Source organism: Dendronephthya gigantea, unplaced genomic scaffold, assembly GCF_004324835.1.
Source record: "Dendronephthya gigantea isolate DGI-Jeju-01 unplaced genomic scaffold, DenGig_1.0 000062F, whole genome shotgun sequence".
NCBI classification, from domain to species: domain Eukaryota; kingdom Metazoa; phylum Cnidaria; class Anthozoa; order Malacalcyonacea; family Nephtheidae; genus Dendronephthya; species Dendronephthya gigantea.
In genome coordinates this window covers 593,334-615,889 of record NW_021163072.1, presented here as the reverse complement: position 1 = coordinate 615,889, position 22,556 = coordinate 593,334, and the positions used below count along the sequence as shown (strand labels likewise).

The 22,556-nt window shown below is 38.3% G+C and overlaps 4 protein-coding genes across 4 annotated transcripts; 2 read left to right on the top strand and 2 right to left on the bottom strand.

Moving 5' to 3' along the window:
• Positions 1 to 2,890: 2,890 nt before the first annotated feature.
• On the bottom strand, positions 2,891 to 3,422 carry LOC114530407 (uncharacterized protein PB18E9.04c-like). Its single transcript, XM_028552029.1, has 2 exons — positions 3,394 to 3,422; positions 2,891 to 3,296 (listed from the first exon to the last, which is right to left on the bottom strand). Exons 1-2 carry the CDS (start codon positions 3,420 to 3,422, stop codon positions 2,891 to 2,893), a joined length of 435 nt encoding a protein of 144 aa, XP_028407830.1.
• A 3,444-nt stretch (positions 3,423 to 6,866) lies between these two features.
• LOC114530406 (ATP-dependent DNA helicase pif1-like) lies at positions 6,867 to 7,730 on the bottom strand. Its single transcript, XM_028552028.1, has one exon. The coding sequence runs from the start codon at positions 7,728 to 7,730 to the stop codon at positions 6,867 to 6,869; it is 864 nt and encodes a 287-aa protein (XP_028407829.1).
• Positions 7,731 to 10,330: 2,600 nt separating this feature from the next.
• On the top strand, positions 10,331 to 14,069 carry LOC114530405. Its single transcript, XM_028552027.1, has 2 exons — positions 10,331 to 11,352; positions 11,573 to 14,069. The coding sequence occupies exons 1-2, from the start codon at positions 10,331 to 10,333 to the stop codon at positions 14,067 to 14,069; spliced, it is 3,519 nt and encodes a 1,172-aa protein (XP_028407828.1).
• A 6,693-nt stretch (positions 14,070 to 20,762) lies between these two features.
• Positions 20,763 to 21,803, top strand: LOC114530404 (piggyBac transposable element-derived protein 3-like). The gene has a single exon (XM_028552026.1). It carries the CDS (start codon positions 20,763 to 20,765, stop codon positions 21,801 to 21,803), a length of 1,041 nt encoding a protein of 346 aa, XP_028407827.1.
• Positions 21,804 to 22,556: the final 753 nt, after the last annotated feature.

The following is a 22,556-nucleotide window of genomic DNA, read 5'->3' as shown; positions in this document are numbered from 1 at the left end:
AGAGTAAAATATATTAACACGACATTCGTCATATTTTGGGTTTTAAATGGCAATCTTTATAAGAAGTCCAAAAAATCTATATTCAAAGGAAGATTAGCAAAATTGTAGTATAAGTTATTGACTAGTTTTTTTATTAATTTTCAACATAATGCTGGTGCAGCACCAGCTACTGTATCTACTAAAGAGATATGCCATTAATTCTGGAATTATTGCAAATTTAAGATGGGGTGCACCAGCTCGACTTCTCTCCGACCAGGGTAGAGAATTTGTTGCAAAAGTGAATGAGGTTTGCAAAGAGTTTGGCATCTGGGGTGAATCTGTGACCAGTGCCTATCACCCCCAGACCAACGGCTTAGATGAAAGAACAAATCAAACATTGAAGCAACGTTTGTCCAAATTGGTCAACAACCACCAAAACGACTGGAGCAAATACCTAGAGGATATTGCCTATTCCATTAGAACACAAAAGCAGGCAACAACGAAATACACTCCGTATTTTTTAATGTTTGGTCGAAATCCAAATTCACCCCAGATGGTAAATTTATTTTATAATAATTATAAGAAAGATAATAACCCCTACAGGGCACCTGTAGAGTATCTGCAACATACTTTGTTAATGAGATGTGAGTTTGAGAAAACAACAAGAAGGCAGTATGCACCATGGTGAAGTGGTCTTGTTTTCAGGGTGAATTTCCCTCTTAAATAAAAGGCAATTTAGTAAAAGACAAAAATAAAACCTTTCATGACCATAACCAAAAAGTTATTGACAATTGGTAATAATTTTTGTAGATGACAGTTGTGGCAGACAGTTCATCCCCACCTGACCTTGATGAAGAAGAACTTGAGAAACAGGTTGATGAGGCAATTACTCTTGCTGAAGACACACGCAAACAAGTATGTAATACAATGGACTGGCAAATACAAAATATAATCCAGTAGTGTACCAACTTATTTCTTCTTCCAAAAAATTCTAATTTGTTAAAAATAATCTGGTGTTTGTTTTTGGCATGTAGGTGCTTGGCAATGTTGAAATTGCTCAAGAAAAGCAGAAAAAACAGTATGAAAAACAAAAGGCAAAAGGTGTTAAAACCTTTGATATCAAGGTTGGTGATGGTGTTTTCAAAAAGTATATGAAGAATGAGTCCAGAAAAGGTGGCAAGATGGAACCTACTTGGAGAGGTCCATACAAGTAAGAAAAATATTGTTGAATATGTGTGAGTTTTGTGTGCATACTCATTTTCTCCTGTTCTCCTCGTGCATGACTGTGACAAGTAGCAGTCATGTTTGTTTTTTCTTGGAAATATTGTACAGTGTGTCCCAGAAAAAATGACTCTGACTAAACTGGAAGTATAATAATTGACATTTTATTAATGTGATAAAATAAATAAATACCTTGGTATCTTGACTAGCTTTCCTGAAAATTTGAAGAAGTTGCACATAATTAAGAACAACTTGCCTAGCCAATACTATGGATTTCTTGTCTTATTTACAATTTCAACCATATGTCTAATAATTCAATGTGGTTTTCGTGAATGCCCCTCCCCTAACTCTTTATGGCAAATACTGTAAGTAATTTGGCTTTGTCATACTTCTTTCTCATAAAGGGTCCTGCACATTGATAACCATCAAAGGGTTACAATTTCGCCTTGGGAAGACAATGCACAGCCACTGAAGAACAAGGTGCCGTATGACCAGCTTCGACCTTATCTGACCAGTGACCTTCATGATATCAGCTTACAAGACAAGATATCTGCTCTACCATCCGAGATGTCTTCACCACCCGACTCACCAGCTCCACCGTCCGACATGTCAGTTCCACCACCCGACTCACCAGCTCCACCGTCCGACATGCCAGCAAATCAAGAAGTCAGGAGGAGGAATGTTAAGGCAAAGTCCAGAAACAAAAAGTCTCCAAGCCAGAATGTGCTACATTGCACTCCAAATGCAAATCCAGAAGATCTGGCATCAACAATGATGCAGCAGGGGTACTGGCTCACTGATGAGACATCGACTACACCCAATACTTAATTTCAAATAACTTTCCAGCAGTAAAGGGCCTGCATTCAGTGTTGGCCTTTGAAAGCAAGACCCCTAAAGTGGAGAAAGGACTAGAGAACTTTGTCCAAATAATGAATGTAGGAGGAAGCCATTGGGTGACAGTAACAAATATTGGATGTGGGAAGAACACTGTAAAGGTCTATAACTCACTTTATCGAACAATGTCTGGACATGATAAAAGCAGATTGGCATCATTGTTAAGGACCACCTTGCCAAACATGGTGATTGAGTGGCCCAAAATGCAAAGGCAAGAAGGTGTGTCTGACTGTGGTCTTTTTGCTGCAGCAGTTGTAGTTAGTTTATGCAGTGGACGTGACCCAAGTGAAGAAGCCTATGACCAGAGCCTGATGAGGGTACACCTGTGCATGTGCTTCATGTGCGACCAACTGTCATTGTTCCCATTAAGCCAGTCTGGTCATTTGGAACATGGTCGTTCAAAAGAGACTGTTGAACTATTGTGCCACTGCAGGATGCCATATGTCGAAGGTCAGTTTATGATCGAATGCTCAACATGTTTGGGCTGGTTTCATCGTTCGTGTGATAAGGTCCCAAAAACTGTTAATGCAAATACAGTGTTTAATTGTATCAACTGTAAGTAGTATTATAGTGTAAATAAGCAGTAAGTTTATAGTGTAAATAAGCAGTAAGTTTATAGTGTATATAAGTAGTAAGTTCATAGTGTAAATAAGCAGTAAGTTTATAGTGTATATAAGTAGTAAGGTGATTTTGTAAATAACTACAGCTGTTTCTAAATAAATGTTACTATTATGAACAAAAGTTCTTAAAACTATTGCAAGTGAATTTGGTGAATGAATAGTGAATAGTACTGACACTATGTGCGAAGGGGATGACTGAGACTGTAAGTGCAAATTAGGGGACGACTGAGACTGATAGTATGAAGGGGATGACCGAGACTGATAGTATGAAGGGGATGACTGAGACTGATAGTATGAAGGGGATGACTGAGACTGTTAGTGGAAAGGGGATGACTGAGACTGGTGGTGTAAAGGAGATGACTGAGACTGGTAGTACAAAGGGGATGACTGAGACTGATAGTATGAAGGGGATGACTGAGACTGATAGTACGAAGGGGATGACTGAGACTGGTGGTGCAAAAGAGATGACTGAGACTGGTAGTACAAAGGGGATGACTGAGACTGATAGTATGAAGGGGATGACTGAGACTGATAGTATGAAGGGGATGAATGAGACTGGTGGTGCAAAGGAGATGACTGAGACTGGTAGTACAAAGGGGATGACTGAATCACTGAGACTGACAGTGTAAAGGGGAAGAATTAAACTGACTGATAATTCAAAGCAATAACTAAGTGAGACCTCCTGATCGATTCCAAGGGATAAGTCATTGAGTCGGAGCAAGACTTGCTGATAATTCAAAAATCCAAAGAGGTATAAAAAGTTAAAGGGGTTGACAATGACTGATATTACAGTAATTATAAATAAATAAATAAAATAATCTTTTTTAAATTTATCAATATTATGGAAGTTTATAAATAAATACTAGTGACTGTAAGAAGCAGAAAGAAAAAATATGTAATTTATTAATGTGGCCATTTAAAAATACTCTCACTCTGTCAGTCGGTGTTTTGTTGATAAATTATTATCATCATTGATGATTTATTTATATTTATATTATCATTATCATATGATTTAGAGATTTAGTCTAAATTTGCGACATACTGTATATTGACCATTCAAAATCCACAACAGATATCCTTTAGTATACGTTCAGTTGAGCGTAAACATAAGTTTGCATTAAACTAACGTGAATGAAGTTTTATATGACGGTTTTTTGCTTCGATTCTGCAACCAGCCATACTGGGGGATTGTTGAGACTGGGGGAGAACTGAGCCCGCACTGCTACGTGCTCAGTCATCCCCCTACAATGCACATGCGCATTAGGTACAAGGGGAGCGTTGAGACTGGGGGAGCTCTGAGACCGTGACACCGGAATTTGGTTGAAATCTGGTCATAACCATGTGACCACGCCCACTTCCGGTTTCAAGTCTTTAATACTGATATATGTCGCTAATTACATAATCCACAAAAGGACCACCAAAATCCACTAAAGGACCAGAAATATCCATTAAACGGCCATGTGTCGTAAAGATTTTATCCGTTTTCAACCAAAGTTGGGTGGGGTCATTAAGGCGTACTCCTGAACACGTCACCACGCCCACTTCCGGTTTCAAGTCTTTTATACTGATATATGTTGCTAAATACATAATCCACTAAAGGACAACCAAAAACCACTAAACGGCCATGTGTCGTTAAGATTTTTCTTATCATTAAGATCTTAACACGTGACCACAGTCACTTTAGGTGTCAATTCTTTTATACTTATATATATCGTTAAATACATAATCCACTAAAGGACCAAAAATCCACTGAAGGACCACAAAAATCCACTAAAAGACCAGACCAAATCCACTAAAGGACCAGCGACCGGAAGTGGGCGTGGCAAAAAATCGATGACCACGCCCACATTCCCCCCCCCCCCGGGATATGGGTGGAGTTGGTAAAAAACCCCCTGAGATACACCTTTCCAAAGTTTTAAAAAAATTAAAAAAAATACTTAATTAGCTTTTAACCGGAAGTGGGCGTGTCCCCTGATGAGTGACCACGCCCAACATGCCCCACCAAAGTTTTGTTGTAATCTGTCATAACCGCTCTGAGATACACCCTCCACAGTTTTTGGCAACGCCCAACAAATATAAAAATCCACGAAAGGACCAGGGAAGCAGGTCCAGTATTTTTAGTGAGATCAGTGGGTAATGATTTGATTGACAACATTTTGTATTTATTTTAAAGAAATATAAATTTGCCAACAATATTGGAAATATTAAACTAATTGCACATTAAATTTTCATAAAAACATATTGATACACACCTTAAGAGCCTTATGCTTTCTAGTAAATAATTTCCACTCCACCAAAGCAGTTAAATTTAAACTAGTTTACCTTAGAGGTAGCGAATGCTGCCTTTATCAATCACGACAGAAGCGCCATGCTATGCTAGCCCTTGTAAACGAGGTTTATCGTTTTTCAATTCAATGGGGCGATTAATCCAACGGTTGCGACTTTCAAGAACATGTGACCAAATAAAAAAGAAGCGATATAACCGTTTATTAACTTTAGCAACGACAAATATATATGACACAAACAACAAGTTTGAAATAACCTTAATACAGCTTGAAAAAACAATACTTTTTAAAATGAACTGTCAACATCTTGAATGTGTCAATTCAAGTCTACTTTAACAATCTACAGAAGGTGATATTAATAAAAAATATCAACAACATGAACAATTTCAAAATATGTTGTAAAGACTTTAGTTCGTCATATTCCATTTTTATACATAACTAGCCAACAGAACAGATTGGAGTGATACCATAGCAAAGTATAAAATCTGTCCTCAAATGTTTGTAACAGAGAGGATAATTTTTCTTATTGTTATAATATACTTTCGCGTTCACGCTTAAAATGAACTCCATTACATCGTCATCGCTGAGCTGAGAGAAATCTGCTGTTGTATCAGGTTTAAAGATTCTATACAACTCCATTAGCTTGTCCTCAAATAGTGTCAAGTTAATTTCTTCACCAGGTTTAGAGAAAAGAACGCTGGCGTAGATTCTGGTACTGCACTTCTCTCTTAATTGGCCCACACCACACTCGCTACACTTTATTAATCTTTTTCCAGGGACAGGAACAATTTTTGCGTGACATTTAAAGCAGGATAAATGTCTGTTTATGGATTTAACTCCATCTGCTGGGCAGGAGACACTGTGAAGATTAAAATCGATGGTGATCTCATCCTCCCTGTCGAAGACCGTATCAGCAATTTCAACTGAAGACTTTGCGTTTAGAGTGGCATATTTTGCATCTTGATATGTCTTGATAGCAACATTGCTTAGCTTGTACGAGCAGCCACTGACGATCTTGCTTATATGGCCTTCCCACAACACAAGGCGAATTGATGCGCTGTTGTCCGTCAATACCGCCTCTTGCTTTTTGATGGTTTTCCCCTTTGCTTGGATTGTCTCTTGTGGTCCCGTAAATGTTATTCTGCCACTGGTGTTGACAAGTGAATTGGTTTCCCAGAAAAGTAAACTTTCCACATCATACAATTGTTCATCTTTTTCGACTTTTGGCAGATTTTTAATATTAAACGAGACCTCGTTGTCTTTGGCGTCCTCAAGCTTCATTCTCTTATTCATATGTACTTCGTCTTCATCAGTAATTTTGTTTCTTTTGATCTGATACTTCGATATTTCCACGGGAGATGATGATTCGTAATTAGCTTTGCACTTGGAATGCTTTTCAGGCGAGAAGCAGACGGTTCTATACTTGTCTTGCATTTGTAGGGGTTAGGTTGAAGTAAGCATTGTTACGTTGGCTGGTTTTAATCTCTGAAAGATTGTGGAGGTAGGCCACCATTGTTTCTAAAATATTAAAAACGTCCACACTTAAATGAAGCATTATGTGTTGTAGAGTGATCCCCCTAACCTAAACTGTGTGCTACAGATTTACAGTATTGCAATGTTTATACTGCGTACCTTCATTGCTATTTGGTTCCATGTGTTTGTAGAGGGCCTGTTGGGAAATTAAAAAAATTGCAAACCTTATTTAGTATGATCTAATCAATATCATAATACATCTACAAACAAAAAATGGAGATCCCATCGCGCCAAAATGTAAATCGTGTAAGAATTATGTATGCTACTATTAGAATACTATTAGAATACGCGTTTATTAAAGATGAAACGAAACTTTAAGAAACTTATTACACAGCTAAAGCTTGTTTATGAGGTTCTTGGCTAAGTTTTCTAAACGTTTTTCCTCTATTAATCGGTAGTGGAGAGTGTCAGATTTCTTAATTGAGCTAAGTCGATCAAATGGCATTGGCTCGATGACCATGGAGGAAAGTTTTCGAACGCGACTTAAGGCAACATATGACATTCCTAACGAATGCTCTTTCTTGCCAATATCAACCCAGAGTTTGTCTATAGTCATTCCTTGACTTTTATGGATTGTTAAAGCCCATGCAAGTGTTAGTGGTAGTTGCTGTCGCTCGTGGATAACATTGTTTAGGTTTACACTGACTGTTATCGGAGAAATAGGAACACAACAAGGTGTTGTAGAAAATGATGGACCAATATAGTTGTCAAATTTAACAACAACAGCAGTGGGTAAAAGAGGAGGTTCTTGACTTTGTGCATAAATTATATCTTCGATATATCCAGTCACACCATTGCACAAGCCTGCTGATGGCCACAAATTCATTGTCAACATCACTCGTGCCTTCTTAGCAATAAGCAATGTTGGTTGTAAGCCATACATATCTTGGGAGTTTATCACTTTTGCTTTGTTAGTTGAATGCCTAGCATTTATTTGAGCGATTGGCTGTTTAAGATCTAGTAAATGCTCATAGTTGAATTTAGCAACCTCTTCATTACTATAAAACAATCTTATAGAGTGTTGAAATTCTTGAAGGTTAGAAACATGGGATGGTTGTCTGGTCAGCAATTGTTTCCAATCCTCTTTCATGGATTCTCCATTGCGTAGACGAAGCAATAAACTTCGAAAGAGATTCTGTGAGATATTGGAATCTTTAACTCTCTGATTCATTGTAAGAGTTACTACTTTATCAAACATATTGTACGCATAATAACCTTGTTCGCCTACTGGAGAAGATGGTTTAGAGTGGTATAATTGTTTATCACAAAAAGGAGGCAACTGACCAGGATCTCCAGTAAGTATTATCGATTTGCCACCAAATAGTTCACTCTTCCTACCAGTGCTTTGCCTACATCATCTGTCAATCCATCCTAATGTTGTTTGACCTATCATTGAGTACTCATCAATCATGATATAATCAATTTCAGAGAGGCTTTCTTGAAAAGTTGCAAGAGTTTGACCTGCTAAGTCGGTTTGATTCGAATTTCTAATAGGTAGCCTCAACAATGAATGCACAGTTATCCCTCTAACATTAAAAGCTGCTTTACCAGTGGAAGCAGTAATAGCACATTTGGCACCCAGCAAATCACAAATAGCATCAATCAAGTAGCTTTTGCCAGTGCCACCTACTCCATTAATGATCAACAACAAAGGTTCTTCAGTTGCAGAACTCTTAAAATGATTCTTGACTAAATTATATGTGAGTCTTTGACCCGAACTAAAAGTGGACACATCAGTTTGTTTACTGTCGTTATAGTTCAATTTTGAAGTTTCCTTCGTTGTCTTAATCCAATTAGGCATTTCACCGAGTTGTTGCTGAGAATAACTCAAACACCCTTTCTTCCAATCATGAAAATCCTGTTGGTTGCTTACTTGTTCAATGTTCATGGTGTTGTGTATATCTGAAATTATCATCCATTCTTCTTGCATATTTTGTTCTTTTTCTACCGTTTCAAGTTCATCGTTAATTTGATTATAATTATCTAATGCGTTCTGAATCTTTTTTTCCCAGTCTGGAACATTATCTTTTGCAAAAGAGGAGAGCAAAACATTGTGCCATGCATGAATGAACACATTGTTATCGGGTGAATTGCTATTCCAAGCATCATTTTGTGAACCACTCCAAGGCTTGTATTTCAGAAGCTGATATTTACAATATAAACCATAATTATCTCCTTTCGGGTTTGGAGAGTAGTTTGGGAAAATTCTGGGCACTACATTAGCGGATTGTTCAATGAGCTTGCCTTTACTAACTTTATACTCTGCAGCAAAGGTTATAAAGTTCATTTGCATGATATTTGGTAAGTTCTTTTGATGTACCTCACGTTTTGCGTAAATATCTAACAAAGAATCTTGAGTGCACTTACGTTCACTACTTAGGGTCGTTTCAATTTTTCGAGAACCATTTAAGTTGATCGGTAGTACTTTGAAACTGGTAGAATGTAGATTAAGAGAAAGTAGCAAGTGCATTGTTTCTTGTGCACTGAAATCTCTTTCACCAACATATTTCATCATAGGTCTTTTTATGACCTTAGTAGACGGAGAAGAGTCATCATGGTTTATAACAGAATTTAAAGTGTCTTTCAGCATTGGTGATCGTGGTTCACCCTTAGCAGCGTATTTCGAAAGGTATTCCACACAAGCATGATGATCAATTATAACCTGTATGTCGCAATTTGCGCGCCACCCTTTAAGTTGAATGATTTGATGATTGTTCAATCTGGAATCGTTCCTTCAAGTTTTCACTTTCAATCTGTATTGAACAGATTCATCCTTTGTATGTATGGGTTCAAAGTCAACCACAGTTTTTTCACGACATTCTACAGGGTAATTGAAGCGACAACTTGGCTCTTTACTGCCATGACTTTTTTTTAGACAATAGTTTGGGCTACACCGGGTGTGGCGTTGAACTGTGTTTAGGAGATCAGCGTAGTCCGATTCGTGATCTTTAATCAGCTCGTGTCTTTTACTACATGGATGAGGTAGTGGTTTTGTCCATGATTTGTTTTCAGGGGAAATTGGATTAACTGTTGAAATCAAGGAATCTGCATAATTAGCAATTTCTTGCGATGCATCTTTACCTTTCTTAATCTGATGCAAAATATCGGGGATCTTTGTACAGGTGTTATCTTTCTCTGCAATAAAGCCTTTAAGTGCTATTTCTCCAAGTTTGCACAGACCAGGGTCATTTTTCAATTTTGCCATACCATGACAATGGATACTACCCCTAGCCTGAAATTCATACCTGTACCAATGCCACTCAGCATCAAGAGTGTCATACAACCAATACTTCAAGAAACTTTCAATGCGTTTGGTAAAAAACCAGTCAACTAAATGAGGTTTATTAATGACATTGTTCCTCCTTTGTTCAGTGGTTGGATTAGGACAGTTTTCATCAAAAAGAGAATGCAGTTGTGGCCAATGCATATCAGCAGAAGAAAATGTAAAAAATTGTAGGCGCCTCTTTATAAGCTATAATAGCTTTCAGGTCTTCACGTACTCTATACCAGTAAGCATTACTACCAGTGATGTTAGCTGTCGGGATTATTTAAAAATAGTATAGGCTCGGGGTCGACTCGGGGGACAATCGGAATATACCGGAGAACATGAGGGAATGGGTAAAAACGAAAGCGTAAACGTCGGTTGATTATGTGAGTTCTGCACGGTGTGTAAAGTGAAATCATTAAATAAATACATAAAACATTCGCGACACAGTGGCGATCCTGCCAGGACGGCGTTGCTGGAAGAAACAGTGACACAAGAAACCAACTCATACTGAGCATAAGCAAATTGAGATGATGGTCTGTTCAACCACCCAAAAGGTCAACAGCTACGAGGTGAACGTATCGAGTGTCAATGAGAAGTTTGAAATGTCAACAATGCTGAATGAAGTAGATAAAAGTGTACTTCTGACAGTCCCAAACCCTAGATATGAAGAGCTTCTGAAGCGATACAACCATTTGCAGGGAGTGGTGATGGACAACAACGATCAGAAGAGTGAATTGCCTGTTCACGTAATCTTGGGGGCCAGTGATTATTCGAGAGTTAAAATGGAAACGAAACCGAGAATTGGTCAACCACTGGAACCAATAGCTGAGTTGACAACGTTAGGATGGACGGTGATGTCTGCTGGCAGTGAGTCTAAATTGTCAAATGGTTATGCAACTAGAACATCATCTGCCGATTACCAAGAGTTATGTAGCTTGGATGTGTTGGGTCTGGAAGACCAACAAGAAGAAAATCAACAAGTCATTTATGAGGAGTTCGCAGAACAGCTCACCCAAAATAAGGACGGTCGTTACGAGACAAGTCTGCTATGGAAATCAGGACATGACCCCTTGCCAACAAATGAACATGGAAGCCTAAAACGGTTGGAAAACTTGGTAAGGAAACTAGGAAAAGATCCAGTCCAGTTAGACAAGTATGACACCATCATTCAGGAACAATTAGCGGAAGGTATTGTGGAGAGAGCTGTCAATGATCCTCAGGGTAGGGAATTTTATATTCCCCATAAGCCGGTGATCAAGGAAACCGCTGAAACAACTAAAATGAGAATTGTGTTTGATGCGTCTGCGAGAGAAAGTGAGAAAAGCCCGTCTCTCAATGATTGTCTGGAGACAGGCCCACCTCTCCAGAACCTCTTATGGAATGTCCTGGTCCGGAATCGACTGAAGCCGATCGCTTTATCTACCGATCTGAAAAAAGCATTCTTACAGGTGCTTATAAGAGTGGAGGACAGAGACGCCTTACGTTTCCACTGGATCAAGAACAAGAACCCCAGGGACATTGAAGTTTTAAGATTTACGCGAGCATTGTTTGGGTTAGTCTAATCCCCTTTCCTTTTGGCTGCAACACTAAAGCAACATTTGAATCAGCAAAGAGAGAGATATCCAAAAGAGATAGAAGAGATAGAGAGATCCTTGTACGTCAATGACATTATCACTGGTGCATCCACGGAAGAAGAAGCCCTGAGTTTGAAAGGAACTACCAAGAGTGTGTTCGAGAAAGCCATGGCATTCCAATTATTCACAACTGGAAAGCGGAGAGGAGAACAATCATGTAGATCATCAACAGAGCTATGCCAAAGATCAGCTGGGAGTTCTGCAAGGAGAGACCAAATTGTTAGGATTACCATGGAACAAACATAACGATACGCTTGGTGTTACTTTCCCAAATAAGCCTGATGAGAATACAAAGAGAGAAATTTTAAGATTCCTAGCATCAGTTTATGATCCCCTTGGGTTTGTATCTCCTGTTACCTTATTGGGGAAGATCATATTTCGTGAGGTTTGCGACAAACACCTCCCATGGGATGAAAAACTGTCTGACAATCTTGGACAGCAGTGGCTGAAGTTCCTGCGATGCCTTCCAGAGAAGGTTCTTTGGGCAAGAAGTATCCCGAGATACAGAGAACCCTTAGAAATCGTGGAGTTACACACTTTCGGCGATGCCAGTGGGTCTGGAATTTCAGCAGCAGTATATACGGTAGTGAAGCAACCATCAGGTGTAAGTGTCGGATTGGTGACGGCAAAATCGCGATTGGCCAAAAGGAGCCTTACAATCCCAAGGCTGGAATTGGTATCGGGACATATGGCCGCGAACTTGGTGGACAATGTACGAACCGCACTCTCGGGGTACCCAGTGAGAGCAGTATTTGGATGGCTAGACAGCCTAGTCGCCCTGCATTGGATTAAGGGAGGCGGAACATACAAACAATTCGTTTCCAACAGGGTGAGAAAAATCAACGAGAAAGATTACATTACGTGGCGACATGTTGGTACTGACGATAACCCAGCTGATCAAGGGAGTCGAGGATGCGAAGCAAATCATTTAACCGGTGAATCGCTCAACGGACCTCATTGGTTGGCTGATTCTGACCAGTGGCCTGCTTCTGTGAGGACCGAGCCAAGTAAAGATTCTGAAGCCGAAGCCAAGAAGATTAAAGAGATCCTTGCGACGGCGATAGAGACGCAAGACGACTTTGATGCACTATTAATCAAACATCCTTACTGGAAAACAATCCGTATTAACGCATGGATTTCGAGATTTCTTCACAACTGCAAGACCCCAAAACATTTGCGAAACCTCGGGCCCCTGACGACTGAAGAGACAGAGCAACAGGTGAAGTGGTGGATCCGAAGAGTCCAAGAGAGATACAGTATGACGGAGAAGTTTCGTGATGATGAGTTATCCCTTAACTTACAGAGAAATCATGAGGGGATCTACGAGTGTAGAGGTCGCATACAAGGGACTTACCCCGTATATTTACCGCCTAAGGTCGTCCTGTCGGAAAAGATGGTGCAAGATGCTCATGAATTAACTCTCCATGGGGGAGTTGGTCTTACCATGGCACTCGTTCGCCACGATTACTGGATACCACGCCTGCGACAGCTTGCACGAAGTGTCAACACTCGCTGTTATGGATGCAAGAAATTTCATGCGTCAGCTTTCCACAGCCCTCCCCCCGGAAACCTACCGGTTGAACGTACAGAAGGCTCCTCGCCGTTTCAAGTCATTGGCGTGGATTACGCGGGCCCGATAGTCTACAAGTTTTCCAAGAAGAGAGAAGGCAAGTCGTACATACTGCTTTTCGCCTGTAGCTTGTCAAGAGCGATACATCTCGAGCTGCTGACAGACCAGACCACGGATGGGTTTATACGGTGTTTGAAGCGATTCATAGCAAGACGGGGAAGACCTACCACCATATACTCTGATAATGGGAAAAGTTTTGTAGCGGCTGCAAAGTGGCTGAATGCGTTGATGAAGGATGAGAAGTTACAAGACTACCTTGCCCATCACCTGATGAAGTGGAAATTTAATCTAGCTAAAGCACCCTGGTGGGGTGGACAATTTGAACGGTTGGTAGGAATCGTTAAACAAGCGCTCTATAAATCGATTGGTCGAGCTGTTTTGAGTTTTGAGGAATTGGAGGAGGTTTTACTCGATGTGGAGATTGCTGTGAATAACCGTCCTTTATCGTACGTTGAAGATGATGTTCAACTCCCGATTTTGACGCCGAATCTCATGATGTATGGACAGACAAATCTCCTACCTGAAGCAGATGTTGATTTAATTGAAGGAACAGATTTGCGGAAGAGAGCTAAATACCTGCGTCGTTGTAAGGACGTGTTATGGTCCCGCTGGACCAATGAGTACGTAAGAAGTCTAAGAGAAAGGCATAACCTGAAAAATAAGAGTAAAAGGTTATCACTGAAAGTTGGTGACGTCGTCATAATTCAAAGCAACCAGAGGAATCGTGGTAAATGGAACATTGGGATCGTCGTGAAGCTGATTAAAGGAAGAGATGGAGTAATTCGTGCTGCTAGGTTGAGAGCCGGGAAATCATACATTGAGCGAGCGGTCCAACAATTGTGCCCTATGGAGCTGAGTTGTGACGAAGTTGTTGCGAAGGGACATGTGGAACAATCGGAGAGTTTAAATCCCCAGGCAAAAGAGTTTGCGCCCAAAAGAGCCGCAGCTAAGGAAGCAAACGAACGGATTAAAGACATTTTGAACAAGGAAAGTACAGTCGAATAAGAAGACTGGCGAACTCGGTCAGAACACTTGGACCTTGAACTGTAGTGTAGGACAATTAACTTCTAGTTACGTTATATATATATATTTGCTTCATTGCATGAATCAAATAGGGGGAGAGTGTCGGGATTATTTAAAAATAGTATAGGCTCGGGGTCGACTCGGGGGACAATCGGAATATACCGGAGAACATGAGGGAATGGGTAAAAACGAAAGCGTAAACGTCGGTTGATTATGTGAGTTCTGCACGGTGTGTAAAGTGAAATCATTAAATAAATACGTAAAACATTCGCGACATTAGCGACATATCTGGAAAGTTTTGACATAAAACTTGAGGCATTACTTACAGCCATATTTTGCAATTCAGCCATGGTTAAATGTGCCTCATTGGGATTTTGCTTCAAGTAAACACTACTTTGCTGCAATGTTCTTTTCCTTTGAATCATATTTAATGCCCAATAAGAAAATCTGGGATGTGATGCAAAACGATAAACCCACTTCCCGTCAACGTTTTCAGCAATTTTAATCAAGTGTTGTATTCTACTACCAAAACCTAAGTCTCTTTCGAGTGATGGATTTGTGGGGTCACCCAAACCATCTGGAAATAATGTTGGGAACACCAAAGTAGCAAGAAATGGCGTAGAATATTCATTAAGTGGTTGCTTATCAATTGATGGCCAATTAATTTTGCAAGAGCCTAAGCTTTTGTGAATTGCATCTATTTCAAGACTTTCGTTCTTACATTCAGGAAGAAAGCTACTTGTTTCAATGTTTTTACTGTATGCAGTATCATCATCATTTTCATTAATATGATCTTCACTTATTTCATTATCATCAATGGTAAGATTACTTTGTGCGTTAATTTTTTTTAGATCAGCAGGAATACCTTGTTGCGGCAAAGTACCAAGTGCGATTGTATCTATTTTAACATCTCGATAATGGGGATTATGTTCTAACAACCAGAACAATGCTTGTTCAACCTTAGCTTTACGAACAATGACATTTTTGAATGTGTTGTTTTTACCTTTCATGGTAACCAAAATAAGTGGTATATTTTTGGGGTATCTTGGCAAAGTATGTGCTAACTCGGTTATTTTCTGCGGCATGTTGATACAATGTCCATAATAACCTCTTTGACCACCTGGTTTGATATACACTTTCATTATTGGTAACGCTCGTGCGATAAGCATTTCTTCAATTTGAGTTAACCCTTGTAATTCCTTTGGAACAACTGAAGGGATCATTGAATTTTGAACTGAAAACTTTTTGGGATTTATTTTGTCCAATGACCACCTACTGCAAATATACGGGCACTTTTTCTTGTTAACTTTCACTGGCCAAACTTCAAAACAAATTTTACATTGTTGTAAAACATACTCCATTGATTTATGAAACTTTGAGACATTTTCCATACCAATTAATCCATCATTTTCAAAAAGATTACATGTCTTCAAAACACTCTCATCTGACTTATCATTGCAGATATGTTGAACTTGAACATTAAATTTTGACTTTTGAACAACTTCAGGTTTTATTGGGCATACGTCATCTACTTTTTTCCTCTTAATTATAGGCTGATCACATTCATTAGCCAAATTGATTCTTGTTCTCTTTGTGTTAAGATCCTTGGCATTGTGTAATTTATTTGAAGGAAACAAATCAAAGTTCACTTCTAGCACAACATCATAATGTACACCTCCAGTATGATTCAAATAAATTGCACGATCATTTTTTGGTGGAGATTCATTCAGCATCGACTTTGAAAACTTTTGCCATTTAAAAACGTTCCCAATCTTGGTATAAACATAAATATCGGTGTCTAGCAAGGAGCAGGCCAAAAAAATTTCAATGTCTGTTGCCCACACACTTTCATTTGCTATTTGACTATTACTTAGATATTCACTCAGAGATGATGGCAAATGGGGCTGCAGCAAATTCTCAATTACTTTCATGTGATCAATTACCTTTTTCCTTAAAACAGCATGGTATGTCTGTCGTCCTGTTATGATGTATGACAATGCACGAAAAAAACAATTGCCATCACCCTTTATTTTGAATAACTTGGAAGGAGTATCAAGGTTTTTGATATACTTCTCAGGAACAAATTTATGTTCAATTATCAAATATAAATTTAGCACTGAACACAAAAACCTTTGTGAATCAGAATGAACTGGCTTAAACAAGAAAGTTAGTCTACTATCCATCGATCACCACAATTAGTCAAAACTGTGATACAGATCAAGTGAACCAATGTTGGCAACAAGGCATGTAAAAACACACCAATGTAATGTAACTTAGGCAACATACATGGATCCAATTATTAAGGACCGAGGCGTAAAAACACCATAATTTTACTAACACCGAGGCGTAAAAGCACCATAATTTTACTAACTGGAATTATATAACAGTGAGTGAAACAGATCAAGTGTAAAGGAATACAGAATAAACCAAATAAGTTTATAACAAGCCTAAACACACCCAGTTAATGGAACTGGATCAAATTATAGGAAGAGTAAATAGTGAAGAATAGTACTGAATAAAATTATAAAAAAACAATGTTACCAAAGTCACAGTTGTATTCAAGGTTGCATTTGGATATAGGCTACAGCCCTTTCAGTTGCAGAACACACAATGAGGCATACAATATCACAAAACCTACAGTTCTATTTGATTTTTGCCCTTTTCACTTTTCAGTTGAAAAAAACACAAAACCAATGATTGTACCGTATGCTGTAAGATGCCGATAGTAAGCTTATATGAAATGAGTCAAATGAGGACAACTAATATTTTACAGAAGTGCTTAAAACGTTAAATAAATGTAAAAAAAATTAAAAATGAGTAAAAAAAGGCAACAAAGAGCTTCAGATGGGCAAGATATTGTATGGATTCTCACAAAAAATAAACATGCATATATGTTGAAAAAATTACAATGCAATCAATAAAGATTTGCAATTTGAAAAATAATAAATTACCTGTTTAACAAACTTTTTTCCCTTAACTTGTGCAGCGATCAAGCGATGAACAACCACTGTGAACAACGAAGATGAACAACCACTGTGAACAACGAACAACGTGTCGCGACAACTCGATAGCCTGACTAAATTTTCGGCGTGCTTGTATAGAATAAAAACACAATATTTGTCGTTATATTTCTTAATTAAATATATCTTGAATAAAGAAGTATTACAATACAATCAATAAAGACTTGCAATATTCATGAAAGAAATATACAAAATACCTGTTTAAACTTTTTTCCCTGCAACGAACGAGAAACAACAATTACCAGGCAACGTGACCAAAAGAAATTCTTTAACACACGCGCAAGGAATTGTGGTCGCGGGCCAGCTCGTCACGCACGTAATTGTGGTCGCCGACCAAAATGCTTTGCGGCAAAAAAAAATCCCTACTCCATAATTTAATCTGCTGCCTTGCTCGCTCGCTTAAGGCTCGCTCGCTGCGGCAGCAATAATTTTCAAACAAAACACCACAATACCAGGAACACGCCTTTCAATTTCGAAACAACTTTCACAATTATTTTGGATACACCAGAATGATACTTTCCACTTAAAAAACAAAAATTCCTTAATATTAAAAAATGAAAAATTCAGATATTTTCACTAATACCTCAAGTTCTATACATCCCCCTGCAATGAAAGTCATATCATTAGATTCTTCTCGGTGAGAGGAATCTTTTGATAGCTCATACATTGCTGTACATAGCATATTTTTCTTTTAAAAATTTTGAATATGAGTGATTGTGTATAATGACCTAGAGTATAGACATTTTCACTAATATCGCCAGTTCAATACATTCCCCTAGAATGAAAGTGCTATCATTAGATTCCTCTAAGTGAGAGCAATCTTTTGATAGCCCATACATTGCTGTACATACCATAATTCGCTTTAAAAAATATGAGTGTTATTTAATTATCTAAAAATGACCTATGTTGGAGACAATTTCACTAATATCTTCAGTTCTATACAATCCCCTAGAATGAAAGTGCTATCATTAGATTTCTCTAAGTGAGAGGAATCTTTTGCTAGCTCATACATAGCTCTGCATAGCATATTTTTCTTTTCAAAATTTTGAATATGAGTGATGGTGATAATGACCTAGAGTATAGACATTTTCACTAATATCTCCAGTTCTATACAATACCCTAGAATGCAAGTGCTATCATTAGATTCCTCATTGCAAGGGCAATCTTTTGATAGCCCATACATGGCTGTACATAGCATAATTCTCTGTTGAAAATTTAAAATATAATTGTTATTTTTTTATCTCAAAACCACCTGTATTATAGAAATTTAAGATTTAAACCATTTTCAACCAAAGTTGGGTGGGGTAATTAAGGTGTGGTCTTAAACACGTGACCTCGCCCACTTCTGGTTTCAACTTATACACACTGAGATATGTAAAAAAACGTATATTTTCATAGTTAAAATTGTTTTCAGAAAAATTTCTTAGAATATAAAATGTTGCAAATAACATCACAAAATACACATAAAAATTTCACAAAAATATATTTAATTGCGAATATTTTACACAACTTCAATCTCATGTGAGATGTTATAGTAAATACCTTGATAAAAAGTCTGGAAAAGATTTCGATGTCAACGAAATACCGTCAAACTCAGGCGGGGTACTTAGGGCTTGGCCCTAAACACGTGACTACGCCCACTTCCGGTCCTGAGCTTTTTAGACTGATATATGTGGTTAAATACATATCCACTAAAGGACCAGAAAAATCCACAAAAGGACCAGCAAATCCACCAAAGGACCAGCAAATCCACAAAAGGACCACCTGTATTATAGAGATTATATTTCATCAAGATTTCATCCATTTTTAAGCAAAGTTGGGTGGGATAATTAGGGTGTGGTCCTCTATATGTGACCACACCTACTTCCGGTTTCGAGTTATACACACTGAGATATGTGAAAAAACGCATATTTTCATTGTTAAAAACGTTTTCAAAAAAAATTTTTAGAATATAAAATGTTGCAAATTTTATCAGAAAATACATATAAAAATTTCACAGAAATATATTTAATCGCAAATTTTTGAAAGAATCCACCAAAGGACCACAAATCCACATAAGGACCACAAATCCACATAAGGACCAGTAAAATCCACAAAAGGAACACCTGTATTATAGAGATTATATTTCATCACGATTTCATCCATTTTCAACGAAAGTTGGGTGGGATAATTAGGGTGTGGTCCTTAATACATGACCACGCCCACTTCCGGTTTCGAGGTATACACACTGAGATATGTAAAAAATCGCATATTTTCATAGTTATATCCTCCTCGGTCCCCTTGTCCACACTTGTGGACAAAAATACCGATTTTTCAAATTATTATATTTTCTATTGTAAACAAAATATCAGTAGAAGTCCAACTGTCCACAGTTGAGGACATTTCGAGCCTACTATCCATGAAGCTTCGGGGTAATACTTTATGACACAACAGTTTTAGAGGTTTTCAAAATGGCTACCACATCGAGGAATGACAGAAGTCGAAATCCACAAGGTAATCCGTTAAATGGTATTCCAAGGTAATCCTTAAGAAATATGTTGTTTTTAAGATAAGATAGTGGAGATTTGTTGTGAATAGTTTTTGATAGCGAAGCAGTTTTTTTTAACAGGGATTTTAAGCTTTAAAATGTGTCCACATTTGAGGACATCAGGTTGCAATGATAATAACAGCATGTCCACACATGTGGACACTGGGTCTTAGTTGGGCAACATAAATATACTTTAAAATGCTAAATAGGAACATAATTGAATTGATCACACAGTTAATCGTTTTATTTATAGAAATATAAAGTTTCTTTGATCTAATATTCCAAAAACATTTATCTAGGCCAGTATTTTGAAGCCGCTCAAGTTCTTGACTTTACCAATGACTCAGATATTGACTTATCCGATGATGAAATGAATTCGGGAGGAGTTAGAGAAACTGATTCTGATTATAGCCCTGATGATTCTGGTGAAAGCGAAGCCGACGACCTGCAGTCTGATGAGCGTGACAATGATAGTAGTAATTCAGGCACAGAAGAGATTTCAACAGAGCCTTCAACATCCTCAGGTAGAGGTAGAGGTAGAGGACAACGTGGCCGTCCACGAGGACAAAGGGGTGTAGGTGGCAGGGGATGTAGCAAATCCCCTGCAGCAAGAGTAGAAAAACCCAAGTCTTGGTCGCATTCGTCAACATTTACCCCAGAATTTATCCCTCAACATGTTGATGATGGTAGTCAACCGCCCATAGCTGATACTATCAATAAAGATTGGAATCCAATTGATTATTTTAATCAGTATGTTGACAATGATTTGTATGCATTGATTGCTCAAGCTACAAATCAAACGTCAGTAATGCAAACTGGACGTTCTCTGGGAACAACACCTGAAGATATTCGGAAGTTTTTTGGGATCAACATCATGATGGGAACATTAAAATATCCAAGAATTCGGATGTATTGGAGTAAAAGTACTGGAGTCACAGCGATCAAGAAAGCTATGAAACGTGATCCATTCTTCAAACTAAGATCTCACATTAAAGTTGTTGTTGATGCTGATGTACCAGAAGATAAGAAACGATAGACAAGCTGTGGAAAATACGTCCATTATTGGATAGAGTTAGGCAGACATGCATTAGCCGACCAAGACCATCACAGTGCTGCATTGATGAACAAATGATTCCATTCACTGGACATGTTGCTGTTCGACAATATGTACGTGGAAAACCAAATCCCACAGGACTGAAGAACTTTGTCTTGGCTTCTTCTTGTGGGGAGGTTCTGGATTTTGAGATTTTCCAGGGAAAAGATGCCTTCCCTGATGCCAACACCATTCAGTTGTCAATAGGAGGTTTAGCAGTACTTCGCCTCATTCAAACAGTCCCACCAAATACCTCTTTATTTGTAGACAGGTATTTCACCAGTGTTCAGCTTCAGGATGCCCTTCTAGAGAAAAGAATAACTGTCACTGGGACTATTATGAAGAACTTGGTACCAAAGGAAGCAAAACCAATGCTCAAATCAGCAGATAAAATGAAGAAAGAAGGAAGGGGCTCAATAAATCAACTTGTTCGTGAGGATAAAAATATTTGTATCATCCAGTGGTTTGATAATAAAGAAGTACTCACTGCTTCTAGTGAGTTTGGTTCTGATCCAGTTGATGTCTGTAGAAGGTGGTCTAAGGCAGACAATGCTTACATTGATGTTCAGCATCCAGCCCTCATTAAACAATACAATGACAAAATGGGAGGTGTTGACCTCAGCGATAGAATGATTTCCTATTATAGGATGTGTGCACGAACAAAGAAATGGACAGTGCGTACCATTTTGCATATGATTGATTTGTGCCTAGCCAACTCCTGGGTCCAGGAGAGGGAAGAAAGAATAACAGAAGGGAAAACAAAGAAAGAGCTGGCTGAATTTCTCGATTTCCGTCTGTCAGTTAGCGAGAGTCTGCTGTTTTGGGAAGATCTTTCGGAAGATGAAGATGATGGTGATTTTGGGCCTGGTGATGAACCACTCCCAAAACGAATTGCCCTTCCTGTTGAAGTCGCTCGAAGGCATAGAGCTGACCACATGCCAAGGATGATGTCGGACATGAAAAATGCTGCAAGATGCCGCAACCCCCCATGCAAGACAGGTAAATCTCGTGTAATGTGTGCGACATGTAAAGTCTTCTTATGTATCCGTGGGTGTTTTGAAGAATTTCATCGCTAACTTTTGCTGAACTGGACAGAGATAAATGAATGTTGTTTACATTTTAATTTTTAGATACATTTTAAAGTCATGTTAATATTTCAAACTTTCATTTATAGTTTTAAATAGTTTTAAATAGTTTAATCTGTTGGGACTTATAAAAAAAGGTGATTTGAGGCTATTTTTATAGTATTTTTTAATGTCTAATTTTGTCCACATATGTGGACATTGGGACTACTTTGTAGGAACTGAAACCCAATGTCCACATACGGGGACATGCTAATTCTTGGTCACCGAGGACCCTTTCAAGAAAATGGACCATGTAGGTGTTTAAGATATCCTAAAATGAACAACAACTGCAAATATCAGAAATTTTCTAGAAAAAAGTTTTACCCCAGGACTGAGGAGGATAACCGTTTTCAGAAACATTTCTTAGAATATAAAATGTTGCAAATAACATCACAAAATACATATAAAAATTTCACGGAAATATATTAAATTGCGAAAATTTTACACAACTTCAATCTCATGTGAGATGTCATGTAAATACCTTGATAAAAAAGTCTGGAAAAGTTTTCGATGTCAACGAAATACCGTTAAACTCAGGCGGGGTAACTAGGGCGTGGCCCTAAACATGTGACTACGCCCACTTCCGATTTCGATTTTTTTAGACTGATATATGTCATTAAATACATATCCACTAAAGGACTAAAAAAATCCACAAAAGGACCAGAAATCAACCCAAGGACCAGAAAAATCCACAAAAGGACCACC